The sequence below is a fragment of the Seriola dumerili genome, unplaced genomic scaffold (assembly GCF_002260705.1).
Source record: "Seriola dumerili isolate Sdu_G_001 unplaced genomic scaffold, Sdu_1.0 BDQW01000092.1, whole genome shotgun sequence".
Taxonomy (NCBI): Eukaryota; Metazoa; Chordata; class Actinopteri; order Carangiformes; family Carangidae; genus Seriola; species Seriola dumerili.
The window spans coordinates 457,740-477,056 of NW_019174347.1; the positions used below are offsets into that span (position 1 = coordinate 457,740).

The 19,317-nt window shown below is 41.4% G+C and overlaps 1 protein-coding gene across 1 annotated transcript; it reads right to left on the reverse strand.

Annotated features, from left to right (window-relative positions):
* Positions 1-1,243: 1,243 nt before the first annotated feature.
* On the reverse strand, positions 1,244-10,231 carry meox2 (mesenchyme homeobox 2). Its single transcript, XM_022746174.1, has 3 exons — positions 9,350-10,231; positions 4,679-4,851; positions 1,244-1,470 (listed from the first exon to the last, which is right to left on the reverse strand). Exons 1-3 carry the CDS (start codon positions 9,900-9,902, stop codon positions 1,252-1,254), a joined length of 945 nt encoding a protein of 314 aa, XP_022601895.1. The 5' UTR covers positions 9,903-10,231; the 3' UTR covers positions 1,244-1,251.
* Positions 10,232-19,317: the final 9,086 nt, after the last annotated feature.

The window sequence follows — 19,317 nt, forward strand, 5'->3', positions numbered from 1 at the left end:
ATTGAGGCCCAGTGGAAAAAGAAGAGGTGAATGTCTTCCATAGTTTTCACTGAACTGCAGTTGCAGTGTTTAAAATATGGATCCCATTCATCCCGTGGATTGCTTCGGGGGAAAGAAGAAAAAAAAAAAGGACAAACCTCACATGCCGTGTGAGGTGCCTCCTCAAACAAATTAGAATGCACAATCATAATGTGGTGAAAGACGAGATCAAGTCATGAAATTATTTTCAACTGGATTTTGTAACAGAATACGATCCTTTGCGGGTTCTCTCTCTCTCTGAGTCTTGGCAGGAATCCTGACCTTACCCCGAGGCAAAGGTGAATTTAGCATGCGCCCCCATCACCAGCTTTCTACACTCTGTGCAATGTTTAATTCATCTCAGCCTCACTTCATGAAACACAAATACAGCAGCCTGGATTCATCTGGATGAATGGATGCACAGATGGAAAGACATGAAATCATAAGAAATTCCATTTACCACTGGTTAAATTTTATTCAATTTGCAACTGTCCCTGAAAAAAGATTTAATAAAATGCTTCTTTCAGGTTTCAGATTTGTTTACAAAATGTCATCACCAGGCAGAAAACTAAAGAACTGTCAGTGTTTATTACTGCATGAGCTGAATAGTGTGGGTATAAAATTATTGTTAAGGTAAGACAATACTGAGGAATATTTACAGATCATTTATATTAGCTAGGCAAATTTGACCTCCTGGCACTTGATTTGATCAATAACTCAATTACATTGTAATTTACATTTTATACAGTAGAAACTGATTGAGGCGCAGACTGTATGTTCAACAGTGCAAATCAAAGCCGCAGCCTGCTTCTCTCAAGGCACACAACATGGAATGTTTACAACAGTTTGACTAAATATGATTTCCAAAATGTAAATTTCTGTAGCCAAAACGTCACATTTCAATATTTATAATATTCTTTTTTTTTTGGCACTTATAAGGAAGGAAGGAAATTTTTAACCAATGGCATTTTGAAATATTTCACCATCTTGCTTTATGTGCTCAGTTCTTGAAATATACATTTTGCCTGCATGATGACTGTATTCTCTAACACACATCATTCCACTGTACATTTGTACACTTATTTAGCATCGTTGTATGACGATGGCGAATCAGCAAACAGCAGTCCTTCTAAGGACAGTCCTGAGGCAGAGGCAGGGCCTGTCTCGGAGGGGGGAGGCGGGGGGGCGGTGGGGTGGAGTGAGGGGGGGGGAGGGGGCGGGTGTGTGTGTGCATCATAAGTGAGCGTGCTCGGAGCTCTGGTCGCTGTCGTGACTGTCCTCGTTGGCTAAGGAGTCCGTCGAGTGGTGGAGCGCTGCGATGCCAGAGAACTCTGACGGCAGCAAAGTCCCCTTTTTCACGTTCACCAGTTCTTTCTCCCGAGCTGCTGCCCCCTGCTGGCCGCCCTTCACCCTTTTCCACTTCATCCTCCGGTTCTGGAACCACACCTTCACCTACGTGGTGAAGTAGACAGAAAGTGTCAAAAGCATTGCTCTTAAGCAGAGAGCAAACTGTCACAAAAAAATAATCAAGAAGCAATTAGGAAGCTTTACAGCTTGACAGCAACTTTCTCCAAAAGTTTGGCAGCTATTTCTACTGCAGCAATTATGTGTGCATGTACTGTTCCATCTGCCACTTGGCGTCTACCTGTTTTTCCCTGACTCAACAGCCTCAACCGTATTTACGTCTCTCAGATTGATGATTAAGCTGTTGCTTAAAACGGTTTGCACGTCAAGTAGCAGCAGAGGCTCCCTGAGTGTCGACACATGCGCCTGAGTGGAGGGGGAGGAGGAGGAGGGAGGGATTGGGTGGGGGGTGGCGCACAGGGTGGGGGTGGGTTTATTTTTGGGGAGTGTCATTCCGAGGGGACCGAGTGGTCACATGGTGAGGAAGTTAGTTGACAGCACAAACGTTTGTCTTACACGTCAGGGGCGTACGCCGTGCTGAGTATCGCTTCGGATTCTTCACAAGCCTCTGGGCCTTTTCTGAGAGCAGGAGGGGGGACGGGGAGGGGGTGGTGGGGGGTGAGAGAGGACTCCAGCAAGGGATCGCTTATTTATGCCAGGCTCTAATGTCAAACCAAACATGTGATCCTCAAGGCTTACGTGCACACACACGCTCTCGCACACTCACAACACATCACACCATAGTCCTGACCTCTACGTCCATTTTAACCCTCGATAGTTCGTTTAAGCATCCATTAGCATTAACAGGACGCTCAACGTCTTCACTTTTACACCATGAAACAGACCAAAAAACACAATGCTGATAATGAAATACATGATTAAAACACAGCAAGCACTGGACTGGTGTGATTTGGTTTGCAACCTTTAATCACAGCTAGACAGCTAGCTTAAAACTGAGCTAAATTTAGCTGAAAGATGACATCTAGGTTAGTCACAGCAGTTGTTTTATCAGCATTTCAGTGTCTACACTTCAGCGTGTAATTACTACCCACTTCACTCTGAGATTTAGTCCTTTAAATGCTGTTAAAACAATAGTTATATGTAACTTACAGGTCTAACACAACATTCACTTTACAACTAAATTTTTTGGTTTTGATTTAGTTATTTACACAAATAAAAATGTTTGCGCACTGGTGATATTTCAATCCAAAACTTACATCTTGAAGTCTTTACTTTTTCTTTCCTATTCTGGTTTAAACTCTCAACCTACAGCAGCCTAGGCCCCTGTAGCTCCACCTCTGCCATCTTTGAAAATACTCCAGTTTTCACAGCATAGAACATCCATCAAACTTCTCCAAACAGCTCATGCAGCATAAATCAAACGCCGTGGCCAACTGATTGTAATGCCAATATTTACCTCACTATCTCCTGCTGTATAATTTCCCCCCGACAAAGCTGAGGTCACACACAACTTGTGCTGCATGAGCTGCAGAAATTTCATGCACATTTAATGCTGCTTCGAGCCACAAAAAGATTAATTGCAACGGTCTGGGAGAAAGCTGAAGTGGAATTATGGTGGCTCTCTGTGCTCGGTGGCCCTGTGGAGTTAAATGGAGCTTTGCCTGACGTGCTGGTATTTAGACATATTCCTTCAAAGTTTTTTTTTTAAGTTTTGTAATATTAAGCAAAAGCAGATGATCACTTACACAGTCTGATATCACTTTTCATGTCACAGTTTCCAGTTGCTTTTCGGATTGATGAGTCAGATCTTAAATGTGACTGAGCAGGTTTACAACTCACTTTACTTGGAGAGGCCATTAAAACACACCTGCAGACAATTTCATTCACTGGGAGATTCCTTTTTGTGACGTTTTTATCCGACACCCCTCACACAGAACCACGAGTGTATTCTGTGTATTTTTAGAGCGGGGAACTAAACCCCAAACCCTGACAGCACTACTGATGTTTTCAGCTCACTGGGCCGCAGCAAAACGGATCGATAGTCTACTGGGACTATGTGCTGAATGCATTTACTGAAGGGAAGCAGTGATGGTTATAAAGACATTCAAAGTCTATAAACTTCAGGTTTGTGCCAACTCTCGGTTCATTTAAATCAACAGTTTTGATTTTTCTTTTGATCACTGCCTTTATTAAATTAAAGTTGGGACTATTTATTCATATCTTGTGCTTTTTATGCTACTCTTTTAATTCCTATGATGTCTGTTTCTTTTGTCTCGTGTTTCTTGTATATCTCATCTTGTTTTAACTTATATAAAGCACTTTAAATTGCCTTGCTGTCGACTATACAAATAAACCTGCCTTGCCTATAGACCAGCTTTCTCACAGGCTGACATTTTATTAAGGAAAAGCATGTGTAACCAATAACATCAATAATGGCTCCGTTCCATTTAGGTGTCCCAGTAATCTGTGCCATTGAAGCAGCATGCACAATAAAAAGAGCAGGGTCTAGAAGCTAAATGGAATGCAGCCATTGCTGTTGTTGTTAGTTATACGAATTAAAATGTTGACATGGAGAAAGGTCTACTACAGTAGAGGATTCATGTGAGTTCATCAGCAAGTTTTGTAGTTTTTTTTTAACTTGGTTAATGCAATTATTAATAATTTTTAATGTAGTGTGACATAAGATAAATAAATCTTTACAAACACTTGATCTATGAGGTTCACACATTGTATATCCTCAGGATCTTAAGTTGTGAAGTATCACCTGAAACGCCCCAGTCTGTCCTTCACATTCAGTCTATCACGCTGTAAAATATCACTGGCAAGGTGTCAACTAAGTGTGACTTACAGCTTCCAAACGGGTGTCAGAGAACAACAGGCTGAACGCCGTTTCCTTCCCCCAACCATTTGTCTCCTGTTATTTATTTCATGTGCCTGCATTTTTACAGCAACGCGGCCCACGCTCTGAGACCAATCTGGGTTTGCAGGGGCAGTGGGAGAGAGGAAGTGGCTTGCTAGACAGCACTTCCTTCAGCCCGTCTCCCTGTCTTGACTGTGGCCCGCCTGAAAGAATAGACAGGAACATCTGGAATATGATAGTCCCGTCACACAACCACATCTGGAGCACAATAGCCCCTCGCACCAAAGTTACAAAAACACAGTAGCGAGCTGAAAAGCCTCGTCGCTGTCCCGGGGCCACCTCTGTTTTCACAACATGGCATTAATGTGCTAATGTGGGGGGGTTCAATAATATCTGAACCTAAGGGGAAACCAGCAGCTGTGGGTAGGCACATACTTGTCTTTCAGTGAGGTCGAGATTGACGGCGATCTCGTAGCGCCTTAGTCTGGTTAGGTAGTTGTGGTGGGCGAACTCGGCCTCCAGTTCTCGGATCTGCTCCTTGGTGAACGCCGTCCTCTCCTTCCTGGGCTTGCTGCTCACGTCTGACTTGTAATTCCCGTCCTGGGACTCTGAAACCAAACACCACACAGGTTTCTGTTCCACTCAGGGCAGATTTATATGCAACAAAAATAAAAATAAAGCCAATCTTATGTGGCAGGTGCGAGTCAGCAGGGGGAAGAAAAGAGGCAAGGTAAGGGAAACAATGGGAGCTGTCAATCACACTTTATTGTTCAGTCATTGTTTATGAACACTTTAAGTGGCTGGAAAGACTCACGGGCGGCTGCACATGTGTGTCTGACTGTGGCAGCTGTGCTGTTACAATAAGCTGGCTTTTACACTGCCAACATGGATTTAATTTGTCTTTGTCTTAAAGGAATCTGCTTCTACAGCCATGTTTTTTAAATATGAAACAAAGCAGCTTTGCAGGATACATATTTCTTTCTTATTTAAAAACTCCTCCTTTGGTGGTAAAACCTACCGAAGTACCACTACAACAATTTTTTTCTTTTCTTTTTCAGCAAAACAATAATTCCTGTGGTCATGAGATGAACATTTCTAAAAAAAAAAAAAAAAAGAAAGAAAAAAAATAGCATAGCAAAACATTATGCATGTGTAACATAAAACGTTAATAGAAAGCATGCTGTGGAAATGTAATAGTGTATTTCCCTCTAATGAAAATAAAAAAATATAAAAGAATACACGTGTGAGCAACAAATACAAATTTAATGCGTTTCCTAAAGAAAAATGTGGGAGATATAAATATAAATATAAATATATATTTATATATATATATAAATATATATATATATAAATAAAAATCCCCAGAATGTGTCATCTCCACTTCAGCTCATCACCCCGGAAAATACTTTTTGTTTTGGCTTTTCCGAAGAAAACTTTCCGTAGAAAACACGCATGGTTAATTTACCCTCCAAAACTTTCCTATTGTGAGCAGCCCTTCGTGGTTTCGCTGTTGGGCACGCTTCAGTTGCACATTGCACTCGGAGGCAGCAGCGATTGCATGCAAATTCATCTGCGGTCCTGTTCTGTAGAGTGTGTTAATGCTGCAGGCCTGTGTCAAGCCAAACTGTAAATAGTCCTGCAGTGCGAAGTTTCTGCAGCCACGTCAGAGGAGGAGAAACTATCTCTTCACCTAAGCTGTCTCTCCGGAGGGACCCCTGTTGGTTCTGTTTTTCTGCCAGAAAGAGGATCTTCCTTCTAATTAAGTGTGTGTGTTTTTTTTCAGACCAAATAACTCCCTTGAGAGGCTGAGGAGAAGATGAGGGTAAACTGAAACTGCTCTACAAAAGTTATATTTGAATGGCACTCACACAGTTTTAGAGCCAAGGACAAACAAAACAGATATATAAACTGCAAGAATTCCCACACGAATTTTATGAAATGAAACAGATCATTGCTTGACCCGCAGCCTGTGTCCGGCTCCCCCCTTGACCTTGCCTCTCTCTCCCTGTAATTTCAAACCGAGCGATTCCAAACAGTGTGTGGCTGATTGAAGCGGCCCTCGGACGTATTTACCCGCTCTCTCTCTGGTAAACACAGACACTGTGTAAAGAGAAATAAAAGAATAACACAGCCAGCTGCTCTCAGACCAGCAGCCCTGGAGTTAAAACGAGCGGCAGGCTTTTATGACACAGCCACTACACCACAGCAATTAGGTCCCCGCTGTAACTTTCATCTCTCCACAAAAAAGGAGGAATAATATGAGAAAAATACATGCACCCAGACGGGGCACGTCGTTTAGGGTTCCCAGATGAACTGGGCTCGGTGCAGGAGGGACCCTCTCGACAGCAAGAACGGACAGTCAAATCTCTGCTGATTTTCTGGTGAAGAATGAAATTAAATGCATCAGCACATCCCCAATGTTTTTTTCTAAAACTTGCCGCCAGCAAGAAGCTTTCAGCACCTCACGCTTCCTTTTTACAACACTGCCTCAACAAAATAAGACTTCAGGCACCTTTTATTGTTCCACACAGAAAATCTAGTAACTTTTTAAAGGACGACCACTCCCTTGACAGCGCTGGTCTATGCAAATATAACCCAGGAGCTCAGCGGACAGACACTCTGCAGGGCTTAAAAACACTTGCCCACAAGAAAATGAACAGGTTCCCCCAGAAACCAGACACCCGAAAATACCAAGGAGGTGGCTCATCTCATTAGCCCACCTTGTGGCCTTCCTTGAGGAAACAATCACAACTGAGCATTAGACACAGAAAGTTGAGATGCTTCATATTTGAGCAAAAAAAAAAGAAAAAAGAAAAGGGGTGGGGGTGGGGGGTAAACCTAAGCATGGAAATGAGCTCTCAGGTTTTGTTATTGTTTCTGTATCTAAATTCAGGTTTTGCTTAAGTTTCTGGTCCAGATGGTGAAACCCAATCAGGGCTCTATCTCATGCAACTGGCAGCAGTGTGATATTTAGACAGCTGATTGAGTCAGCAACCTAGCTAGCCCCCCTAATAATCAGCATGATTGGTGTTAGCGTGGAGAGAATGTACAGCACATGTAATGAGTATGCAGTAACTATTGTTACAGGGGACGAGGGATTTGGAGGCTGAGGCCGAGGTTTTCCAAATAATTTGACAAAGGAGGAAAGGAAATAGGAGTTGGTGTGTTGAATTTGTGAATTAGATATACTATTGCGGCATTTTGCGTGTGGACAACGGGACATTTAGTACAAACAGAACTGTACGATTGAAGATTAAGCCTTCCAGCCTCTTGAAAAGCTCTGATAGTGTTGGCATATTTCATATTGCATGATTCTTTTCTGATTTTTCAGCACATAACATCTGGAGTTCCTGTTAAATCAGTGAGTAATGAGGAGCTCTCTCTAGCATTTGGTATTATTACAAATAAATGTTTCCAGTGCAGTTATATTCCCTATCCATTACAGTCAGTTAAGAATTAGCCCTCTTATTATTTTTGCACATTTGAGTTGTGCAAACTGCAGCAGGGGAGGGAACACACACTACCCGAGATGATCAGCAGCATCCTGAGCGAAGAACTATTCACACGCAGTTATATCAGTCAGTGGTTAAAATGCAAGTGATTCGCTGTGCATACAAAGAGGCCTTTAAAAGGCTGCAAGATCAGCGCTGAGGGCCCGGCAATCCTCAAATGGATAGAGAGAGAACACCGAGCACACTTTCCCTGGAAAACTAAGAACTCTCACTAATATCACGTTCCCTGCGAGAACTCCCGCGACCCGGCCCCGGCAGTTTGTCATGCCGTGATTGATTATTGTGGTGACTGCAGGTTGGAAATGTTCTGCAGGTCATCAGGGAGGTGTTACCTATTTGACTACAGTCCTAGAAGAGGGATTTTTTCATTTTTGAACCTCTTTGTGTTTTATATATTATCATTAATATACAGCTTATATAATTCTGTGTCTGTCCCTCTTTAAGGAGAATATAAAATCTTAAAAACAGCTGCTTTATTTATGGTTAGAAACTGGCCAGGGATTATAAAGATTAAGGTCAGGACACCTGCAGCTGCCTGAAGGTGCCAAGTCACAATTTTTTACAAAATCACAGATTCCTTAACAACAAAAAGAGGGACCTTGAAGTTCACAGTGCAGGTGCACGTCACTGTAGAGAACATACACTCCGTCTGTTGAATATATGAAAGTAAACCTGTGTAATAAATCTCTCTGACTCTCTTTTAAGCTCTTTTCAGAGGAATGTGCTGGAATATTTTACTTAGGATAGTGAAATAATTTATAACCCATGAAAAAAAAGAACCAGAAAATATCTGATTTATTAATTTTTCTTTCATGTTGAATTAAATAAGATAAATTCATGTAGCACTATATCAAGATACATACACTTGAAAATGGCCTATGCAATCAGTGCCTTTGAACTTAGCACTGATTTAGTCAAATGTGACACACTTTCATTTACTTCAGTAAACCTGAGTGATTTATTTTAACCACAAGATTTAGACGAGCAGAAAGCCTGAAAGCCTTCGGTCTGTCGGGTGTTTAGTGCGGCACGAGGCGCCGGTGTAGTCTTTTACAATCCATGACATTAATTCTTTACTGTGTGCCTCATTTTCTGCCCTCTGAAGAATATCGCAACAAACCAGATGTGATTTTTAAACAAAACATGGCAGCAGTCAGATGTGCCCACACAGTTATGATGTGGCCTTTGCTCCACGCTTCAGTCTGCCTGCTGCAACACCCTCGCTGCGTGTCAGCCAACACCTACAAACTGCTTTTCAGACAGTTTTTTGTTTTTCTATCAGAGCAGCAGAATCTCTGCAGTTATGTGCTGTTGAAAGATTTAGAATGACAAGTACAGATGTTTGTGTTATTCTTCAGCTCTGCTTGGAATTTCTTATAACACTGATATTTATGTGATGATGTTTATCTAACAAAAAGTCTGAACAAAGACGTGCTGGGAACGCCTCAAAAGAATTTAACATTAAGGCTTTGGTTTTGATTTCTGTCCAAAGCAGCTTATTTATGAATCAGATTTGCAAAGGAATAAAATCTCTGCCATTAGGATTGTTCCAGTTTTTCACTCTCAGCTTAAACCTTGAAGTTTAAGTTCTTACCTGAACTGTCGCTTTTCCTCTTGCTGTTCCTCTTCTCAGCCTCAGCAGGTGACAGAGTCTGTCTGCCAAAGTCTGCAGGCACACAGGAGGCCCCTGTAGGGGTACTGCCACTGCCCAGACTGGGGGTGCTGGCACACATACTGGGCCCACCAGGATGACCCAGGTCTGGGGGTGTGGGCCCACTGTCGTGGGATGAGTGGGAGTGCGGGTGGCAAAGGTTGTGGCGTGCGGCACCACCAGGCGAAGGCATCTGTGGGATATGCCAAGATGCGTGGTGCTGAGGTGGGTGATGATGCTGCTGGGAGGGCAGGTGGCCGCGGTGGGGGTGGTGGTGGTGCTGCCCGGGAAACAGGCCGTCATCGGCCGGGTAGCTGGAGATGATACACGGTGCTGGTGAGGAGGTGGAGGAAGAGGAGGATGAGGAGGCCAGGTCGGGGTAGGAGACGTGGTCCGAGCGTCCGTGCAGAGTCAGGGGAGACTGGGTGAAGGCGGGATGCAGGGCCTGCGCCGGGGCGTGGGGGCTCCGCAGACAGCCGAACAGTGTGTGATCCATCGCATGCAAACACACACGGCCCTCCAGGAAAGGTGAGAAGGGCAAGTGAAAAAGGGTAACGTTACTAAATCAACCAAAAACAAAAAAGATCACAAGCACATATCCAAGATGCTTCTCTTTTCCCCTTGACAAACCCAAAAACTTTTTCCTTCAATTCAAATAGTCACAGCAGAAAGCAAAGTGTGTTTTGAAATGGGTGTCCTGTGGTAATCCGGAGCGTGCGGCCAGTTGCCAGGCTGTACAGGATAAACAGTTAGCCCAGGATAAGCTTCAGCAGAGCCTCTCAGATGTCAGGAGGAACTGGGACTGGAGCTCGAGTCTGGGAGCAGAAGGAGGTTCCTAGGAACTGCAGAACGAGGGGAGCCGGCAGAGGGGATGTTATAAATAGGGTGTAACGTGAGAGGGAGGCTGGGTCACAGACTGCATACGCGCTACTGACCACATACATATGATCACCCTCCAAAAAGCACAGCACAATAAATCTGTACTATTAAAATGGCTGAGCCTCAGGAAAGAAGGCAATTTATTTTGGACTTGGATCTGACCTCCGGTGGCCATCTTTTTTCCCTGCAAGAAAACAGCCTTAATGGTTCATGGGTGTGGCTGGGGGAGGGGGGAGAGAGGGAGGGGAGGTGAGGGAGTGTGGAGAGATGGGGGGGCGGGGGGCGAGGTGTCAGGGGTTAACTCAGCATGTCACCCTGTCTTTGTCAGTTTTGACCCCTTTAAACACAGTTAGTCTTGTGCCAGTCGGCAAGGAAACTTGTTGCTTCAAAGTTTCCTTTGCACATGGTGTCGTCTGCTTGTGTCTCGTACTCCTGTGATGTAAAGAGCTCCAGATAATCTCTGTACTTCTATCTGCTACTTTAAAAGGAATATGAGAAGTTTTACTCAGAAATAATAATTACAGAATAAAAAACATCATTTGCAGTGCAACAGGATCTAGTCTAAAATAAGTGCCAACATTTCGTAATCTTTAAAATCAACCACAGTCCATTTTAATTCAGTACAACCGATCAATGTGTATCTTATTTTGAAATGAAGCATCATCAAACCAATGAATACATCAATACAGGTACTAATTTTACCTTTGATACAAGGTCGCAAAGGTCAGCAGCTTTAATTTAAAAAACATTGCATCAAATAAAAAATTTGGGCCACTTTAAAATGACTAATAATTACTGTAACAATATTACAAATTGAAAAGAACTATTTTAGATTTCAACTCAATCCTTTATCACTGTTTTAAATGAGTACATGCAGACAGAAAATAATCTGTAGCTTGCAGAGTTGAGAGTGACCAGAGGAAAAATCCCGAAAATCCTCAGAGTTTGATATAAGACAAAATATTTCAACCATCTACAACCTGAAATTACATGAAATACTCGTGTCTCATATTGTCGGTCCTCACGTCAGTGTCTCACTAAATCAGTTTGGTGATAAAAGTGTTAATTTCCAGTAGTGAAGTAGCCAGTAAACAGCTGGGAGTCTTTTATTCCTCTCTTATTATAATTATAATTATTCTTATTATCATTATCACTATTATTTTTATTGTATGGATCTTTACCAAGACTCAAATAGAAATAAATATATTTGCGATCAAACTCATTTATATAACTTCTGATGCAAAAACAAACAATATATAAAACAAAATCATAAAATCGGGTTTTAGTCTACACAATTAAACACAGTTGTATAATTGATATAGATAATATAATTCAGATATAGTAAATAAATATTTGATACATCTTATTAGAAAATAAGGAAGAATAAACACCTGACACACATATGCCCGTCCTCTCTAAATCCCTGAAACTCAAAACAATAAGACTGTCTATAACACTGTATACTGACAATAGTATAAATGCAGTGCAGATTAAAATCAAATAATATACAAAACAAAATGAAACTGTATGGCTGTTTCAGAGTTTCCGTGGCTCAGACAGGTTTCACAGATGGACAGTCACAATAACTCCACACTCTGGGGATCCGGGTGGACGACACAGGCTGTGCCACAGGCGCTGTGGGCCGCCTGAGAAAGGAAATTAATTCCTCTTTGAGAGAAAATTACTTTAACAGATAGCATGGCGGAGGCAGGCTGTAACTTTTGCCGCTGTTGCCCCCCTCCTTCCCCCCCACACACCACCAGTCCCTGCAAAGCCTCCGAAGGAAGGCAGCAGCAGCAGAGGCAGAGCAGCTGAGGAAAAGCACCTTAGGTGAGTGAGTGTCAAACTCTTCTACTGTTTACCTTACAAATTAAGGCTATTAGCAGGTTAGCCGAGGCGATATATTTGCTCAGGGCCTTGAGCAGGTATTAATACGCACGTGTTTCCAATCCTGGTCGCTGGTCTCGCAGCAGTGATGGCCTGTGGCGTGGGTGTTTTCAGTCAGTGCAAGCCTTCTCCCCTTGTGTGCAATATGAGGCAAAATCTCGCATTGTGTGAACAAGTGTGAGTGTGTTTGAGTGTGAAATAGGATTACATTTGTATATTGGGCCCATGCTGGACTTTTATTGTGAAAATATAAGTTGTCATGCAGTCATGTTGTCCACTTCTCAGATTATACACAATTATTGAATTTTATTTTCTTTAAACATTTATTCTTTCAATTTTAAAATGATCATTTTTTTCATGTATGCTTGTCTTCCCTAACATTCAACACGTGGAGCTTTAAGAGCTATTCACCCTCAAATAAATGCCATTAGTTTGGACTCAGTGAAGAATTTTTGTGTCCCATGATGGTGTAAATGTTGTTTCAGATGCTTTTCCAGTCTGAATTGAATTAAATCCAACTGGAAACTTTTTATTCGGACTTGGAAATACCCACATTTGAAGATATGTGAATATTGGCCTAAACCATCAGTCATAAATCTAAAACTACCTGTGTTGGCCTCCAAAATCACATATTTGTTGAACCCTATTATGTGATGACATGTGAAATGAAAAGGAGAATAAAAAGAGGTGAAGAGGTTATAAAGGTGAGTAGGTGTAACTCATATAAAGGGAATCAGTGGGAAAGCAGGCCCGCCGCCACCGTCGTCGATGTTGATGTGCTTTGTGATGATCGTGCGAGGCCGGTGCAGTGGACAGAAACTGAAGGTAGACCTGCTGCTCCAACCTGTGGCTGTCAGTCACACAGGCAGGAAGGATTACAGCAAACACAGCTCAGTGCCACCGTCACCAAAACAAACGTGCAACTGCCACTTTAGTCTTTTTCTCACATGAATTTTAAAGTTAACATGGTCATTTACTGCGTGTTCTGGGTTTGGCCTTCACTGGAAAATAAGCAACCTTCGCTCCTGGATAACAGGAGTGATCTCTTCTGGCTTTTGCAGAGGTCAATCAAAAGATAACACAGTAGACAAGTAGTGTGGCCTCTGCATTAATGTGTATGTAAAAGCTCCAAAAACATAAAAAAACAAAGTATTACTTTACTTTAAGTCTTCTCTATTTATGACTTATGAGCATTAACATTAAATAAATGCTTTATAACACACTATACTGTGGCCTTAAGCAGATATAAGTGTTTATTTATGTATTTGTCAACAACTATAACTCCTCCTGTGTGCACCCATAAGTGGAGGCTGCTGTATAAGCATCTCATAATAACATAAAATATATTTTCACAGGAGATATTACAATTGACTAAATACTGCACATTAATAAAAAATTAAAATGTCCTTACAGCTGTTTTACAACGTCATCACTGTGTTGTTGTAAACCACTTATTACATGTTTGTATAATGCTTTATAAATAAAGTAAATGAAAGAATTAATGATAATGGTAAAAAATAAAGGGCAACAGCATAATAGTATCATATTTTCAGTCAGGGATTGACTGCATGAAACAATATGATAAAGTTTTATCCCTTTAGCTGTTTTCGTTGCCACTCGCTGCACACACTCTCCAAACTTTAACAGCCCCGGATGTGTAATATGCTTTACTGCAGACAGCTTTGATGTCGCTCTCGGCTTCAGTAGTATAATACGAGCATTTAAGAAGACCCAGTGTGTGTGTAATCATTATTAGACGTTTTCCTTTTTCTTTTTTTTTAATTCTCCAGCTAATATGGAAACATTTCAGAGCGTATAACACCCACTGAGCCCCTCTCTTGATATATAGCAGCATGCAGCCAAGTGCAGTAAGATTAGAATTGACGTGTTCTGTTGCAGCCGTAAACCTAATATATCCAAAGTAAGATGGTTGGCGCAATAACAAATGTCATCCTTGTAAATAAATGGAAACCCGCAGGAGTTTGGCCTCCACCAGGAGCTTAAAGAGCAGAGATTTCTGTTGACATGTTTGAATTTAAAGGAAGAGTTTTACTCTCTACTGATGAGAGAGGTGAGATTTTCACCTTTTGGAAAACCTGATGTCTGCTCCTATTAAACAAAACGCAAGTTAGATTTAATTTGCACATTTTCAGATAATTGCCTATGAGTAGGTTGCGTGTTTGAGGCCAAAGAATTCTAAAATATACGTCATTATTTTGGATAAAATATTCAGATGTTCACGAGCAAATTTAAAATATAAAAAAATGAAATTTTTGCCATTATGTTTCATTTATTAATTAAAATAACCTCATCATGTGACAGTAGTGGAATATCTAACTACTGGTGCACATCAGCCTCAGACATTTACTCCTCAGTTTGATCCTGCGACTAATAACAGAGCAGGGACAGTGACAGTGCTGCAGCGTTGAGACGAACATCTGCGGGCGGTGTGGAAACTGTCGTCGCCGCTCGCTTCCTTTTCAAACCTTCAGCCGCAGATTTACAGCCGTTGTCAGGAATATTGTCCATGTGGACGATAGCAGGATGTCAGTGATATATCACAAAGCGAGACAGTAAATGTTGTCTCCGTTTACAGCTCGATTACATGAGGAGAACAGCAGCCCTCTCGGGGAGTGACAGCACGAATGCATAAAGGGGGAAAATGTTGACAGCTCTGAATGCATTTGTTATTTTGAATCTCATTTCCTCTGGCTTGAAATAGACAAAACCATCTGTGTGTTTACTGTGCAGCAGTTTGCATGAGACTTAATTATTCGGTATTTGCATGAGAGTGAAAAACAAGTTAAAATTATGAGTTTTGTCTTTGGTATTTTAAATGATGAATTTGTGTTTCTTCTTTATTATTATTATTATCATTATTATTATTCTATCATAGTTTTAACTTTTTTGTATCATAAAATGTTTATTAAATATTTCTTAAAATTGAAAAGTGGAGTTTTTTTGTTTTTTTTTTAATCACTATTTGCTTTGGTAAGTTGTTTAAGAGCTGCATGAATTTTTAATTCATATTGGGATATTACTGCTGTCATGGGGAACCTTGCGGTACCATTTCTTTGTAATTTTTCAGCTAAATTAAACGATTATCTTGCAGCTGTGGGTGGAGAAAAATAAATGACACTATAAGCTTATGAAATTATGAAAGTTCCAAACTAACATGAACACCAATCCAAAAACAGGCTGATTTTCTTTCTAAAAAGCTGACATTTCATAGATGTAACAGCTCTAATCTGATATCTCTATGAAAACGTGTCTTCTGAGTCTGTTTTTCTGCCTTAATGGAGTCATTTAACACACTTGCTGCTCTTAGGTGGCCATTTTCTGTGTCTGTAATGGCCGCGGACAGCCGGGGGTGAGATCATCATCTATAATGGGGGGCGGTTGGAGCCGCCTGGTGTGATGGTTCCCCTCCGCCTCCGGCTTGAAGGCATTGGAGCCTGAGTAGACGTGTGTGATGCTGTGCAGGGCCTCGCACCGAGTCAGACCACACCTCAAACAGCCCGGGGTCGCCACACTAAAACCTCCATTTAGATCTGGACCTGGTACAACCGCCAAAACCAAAAGCGGCACCAGCTCCAGCCAGCCACAGTGCTAGGCCCGTTCGTTTCCTCCAAGACTAAATTTGTAAAACGCCCTCCTTTCATTTCGCCCCCTTCACACTCCTCGCCGTCTTCAAGCGAGGCGGAATAAGTGCCAGGCAGGGAACAACTCCAGACTTCTCGATTTGTGAACGGGGCCATTAGTGACTTTTATATGTTCGATTGAATCGCCTGCCCGCCCACCTACCACTCAACCAAACCCACCCGGCGCGCTAAACTTCCTGCTCCACAACACTTGGGCACATGCAGAACACAGGTTTGGTCCAATGGCTGTGGAGGAGCTCTGGCCATATTGCATCACTCCGGCGTCCCTCTGATGGTCCAGCTTCGACATGCTGTTCCAATAAGGCAAATCATTCAGAAGGGTGAAGTCAACCTTTTATGATTTAACGGCTTCCTTCTCTCTTTAGGTTCCAGGGGGTTTCTGGATGATTCCCAGAGAATTTGTTCTGTAAAGTTACTGTATGGGGGACCGGCCCGTTTTCTGACTAATGTTAAGTCAATGTGTTAGGGCTGGTGAATCTCAATAACATTTAATTCAGACTCAGCGCCATCAGTTTTATACACGCTATAGGCATCGTCATGCAGTTAAGACGGGTTGGTGATGGTGTTTGATTTGCAGCGCTGTCTCCAAGAAATTATACTTATACACTTACACGGATTTGCAACAGCAAATATGTTTTGAAGGAGACATAACGATTCAGTTTTCTGTTAACATTATGAGGAAATGTTATTTATTAACGTATCTGGCAAGCAGCAAAAATGATGAAAATGAACGCATGGTTCAATGTTCAGACAATGTATTTCATTGATTTTCTGCCAAAATATCAGATCAAAGCAGCTACAGCGTTATTAAACTTTAGGGCAGGATTGTCTTGGTTTAATACAGAAAATGTCTCCAGTCATTTGAGACACTATGTGTTTATTAACATTTAACTGAAACCAGGATCCTTCCATAACCTTCACCCACCACAATGCTTTTGTTGCCTAACTGCACATGGGTCAGTCAGGATGGTGTAACCCTAACGCCGAGCGTAGCGCTTCATTCACTCACTCATATCCCAAACACAACATTAAAAACAATCCAAACATAATGTCTAGGTGATGGGTTGTAATTTGTCACGTCTGAACTTTGGTTCAAGCTTCATCCAAGCAGATCTGAATTACGAATCAGATGATAATTCACAGAAAGTGCAGCTGGAAGAGTTGTCCACTAGTAGCCAGTCAGACTGTTGGTGAACTTTATTGTTTACACCTCAGAAACGTTCAGTGCGTTCAGCTGTAATGTTTGTTAATAGGAGCAAAGTGTGGTGCGGGTGCAGGTGTTTTGAAGAACTGTGGGTGTGTCTGCGCTTGATTGACACCTCACTCACTTTGTTGCACCTGTGTGGGCGGGACCACTTACACCCACTATCATTCTTATCAGTTCAGTCCACTGGCCTCACATGATTTCTAGCAACACTTTAGTTCTCCAGTTTCAGCCGGACCAGATGTCTGATAAGACAGAATGACTGAAAACATTTAATTTATTTTAGTAAATGTCAGCTCATCACCGTCACTTATTTCTGATTTGGTGGCTGTCGTCTACTCTCTCTCTGCCTCTACTATCACTTGTATTAGCAGGGCTTTAAAACTCATTATATTTATTAATAGTTGCTGTTTCTCTACTCAGATTGCTTTGGTGCTCTTCTGGGGGAACACAGTTATAGGCCCACCTGGATTTCTGTCGTCTGCTGTTTAGTTTTTTAAAGTACTAAAAGTAATACGACTACTCTTATTACTACCGCCACTACTACCTCTATTAACAATAATATTAAAAATAAACTTTGCAAATAGACCAATTTTGGAAACAAAGCAAAAGAACATCAGCTGGCAACAATACAAACAAAAAGCAAAGTAGATACAGACCTGAATGTAAAGTGAAACTTTTAATGTTCAAAGCAGAAGTCACTCAGGTTTACTGAGTTGATGCTGCAGCTGAGAAAAAAACTTTTGACATTTTTCATAATTTTTAGGACAAGCATTTATTAGAGCTGCAGGTTGGAAGTATCACAGCCACTGAATCTGTGTTTGGGACATTTTCTGTCTTGTTCTTTGTTTTTTTTTCTTTATGTTTTATTTTGTTGTATCATGTAAAGCTTATTTTTACGGTGGGTGGTTAGTAAGATGTCGATAAACTTGATCTTTGAGGCACATTGTGATGAATGGCTGTGGCAGTGATGTGATCTCACCCTGCTGATGCAGCTGTAGACTCTAATGATGGTCTTCATGCTATTTGAGCGGTTTTTTCCACCATGACAAGCACAAACCCAATGGGCTGACCTTTTTTGGACTGAAAGTTTAACAACAACATGGGGATTGGCACAATTCATGAATAATTTTGGTCTAAAAATGTTGACACAAGTTGACTTTAGTAAGATGATGAGAGAAAAATCTCATGCCCAGGCCGCACAGTCACTGATCCATCCTTGTTAGTGTTGAAGCTCATGTGACCTGAGGACCTGAAGGTGCTGCAGTCTGCCCTGTCTGAGGTCACAGGAGGTACAGTGTGCAGCAGGAGAACAGCGACCTCTACTGGCAGGTGATGAGAGAGGTGTGTGCGTGTGAGTGAATTACTGAATTACCACTACTGGTGATGCTTACCAAAGCAGCTATGACTAATGTCTGACCTGTGATGTGCTGCAGGATCTGAATGATAACATAACTCATTTATCACAATTCTGTACATATTGCTGAGGTTGAAAAACAAAATGATATATATGTCAACTTTTTCTGAAGCTACAAAATCAGCATTTTCTTTAGTTGACTGACAGTTCATTTGTGGTATGATCCTAAGGCTTTGGAGACAATTTTGTGACCTCAAGGGGCTGAGAAATGGTCTCATGCCATGAAAAATGCAACAGAGGAAGGATCACCAGGGAAATGGGCAGAACCCTGCAGGCCTGTTTTCCTAAAAAGCCCCAGAAATACTGCATGCCCATTGGTCATAAAATATTTAATCGCACCACTTCCAATAAGTATAAAATACAAATAAGCCTCCAAGTAAGTGTCTACTACAGTGTATATTTAAACATGAACCCTCAGGAATAGTAGTTGTTGCCACAGTAACAAGTAATATAAACTAATATGAGTCTTTTGCACACTAGAGTCCTGTGACTTTTTTATTTATTTATTTTTTTAATTTTTTGTTTATCCTGTGTTTACTTGGAGAGGGTTTCTAACAAAGGCAACTGTCTAAAACTAACTGACACACAGTAAACAGTGTCATGAGGTGATTGCTGGGTAAATTATGAAACTGCCATGTACACAGGTGGTGCTGTTCGTGGTGTGTTTGTCCCTGAACAGTGGTGGAACATCATTAACAATACCATACAATAAAAACTCTCCATTAAAAGTACAAAAGTATTCATTACAGTATGCAGAATGGTCCCTATAATGGATCATTATCATTGATATATTATTGTGTAAGCTGCTGTAGTTGATTTGTAGTGTAGTTGATACTTGATATTCAATGAACTGCATCATATT

What these genes read in the sequence shown, in the direction of transcription:
- meox2 (XM_022746174.1), bottom strand. Translation starts at nt 9,902, where the DNA reads ATGGATCACACACTGTTCGGCTGTCTGCGGAGCCCCCACGCCCCGGCG. An exon ending in GAGGAAAAGCGACAGTTCAG is followed by an intron (nt 4,852 to 9,349) that starts GTAAGAACTTAA and finishes GTTTGGTTTCAG; the next exon opens with AGTCCCAGGACGGGAATTAC. An exon ending in TCGACCTCACTGAAAGACAA is followed by an intron (nt 1,471 to 4,678) that starts GTATGTGCCTAC and finishes TTCACCACGTAG; the next exon opens with GTGAAGGTGTGGTTCCAGAA.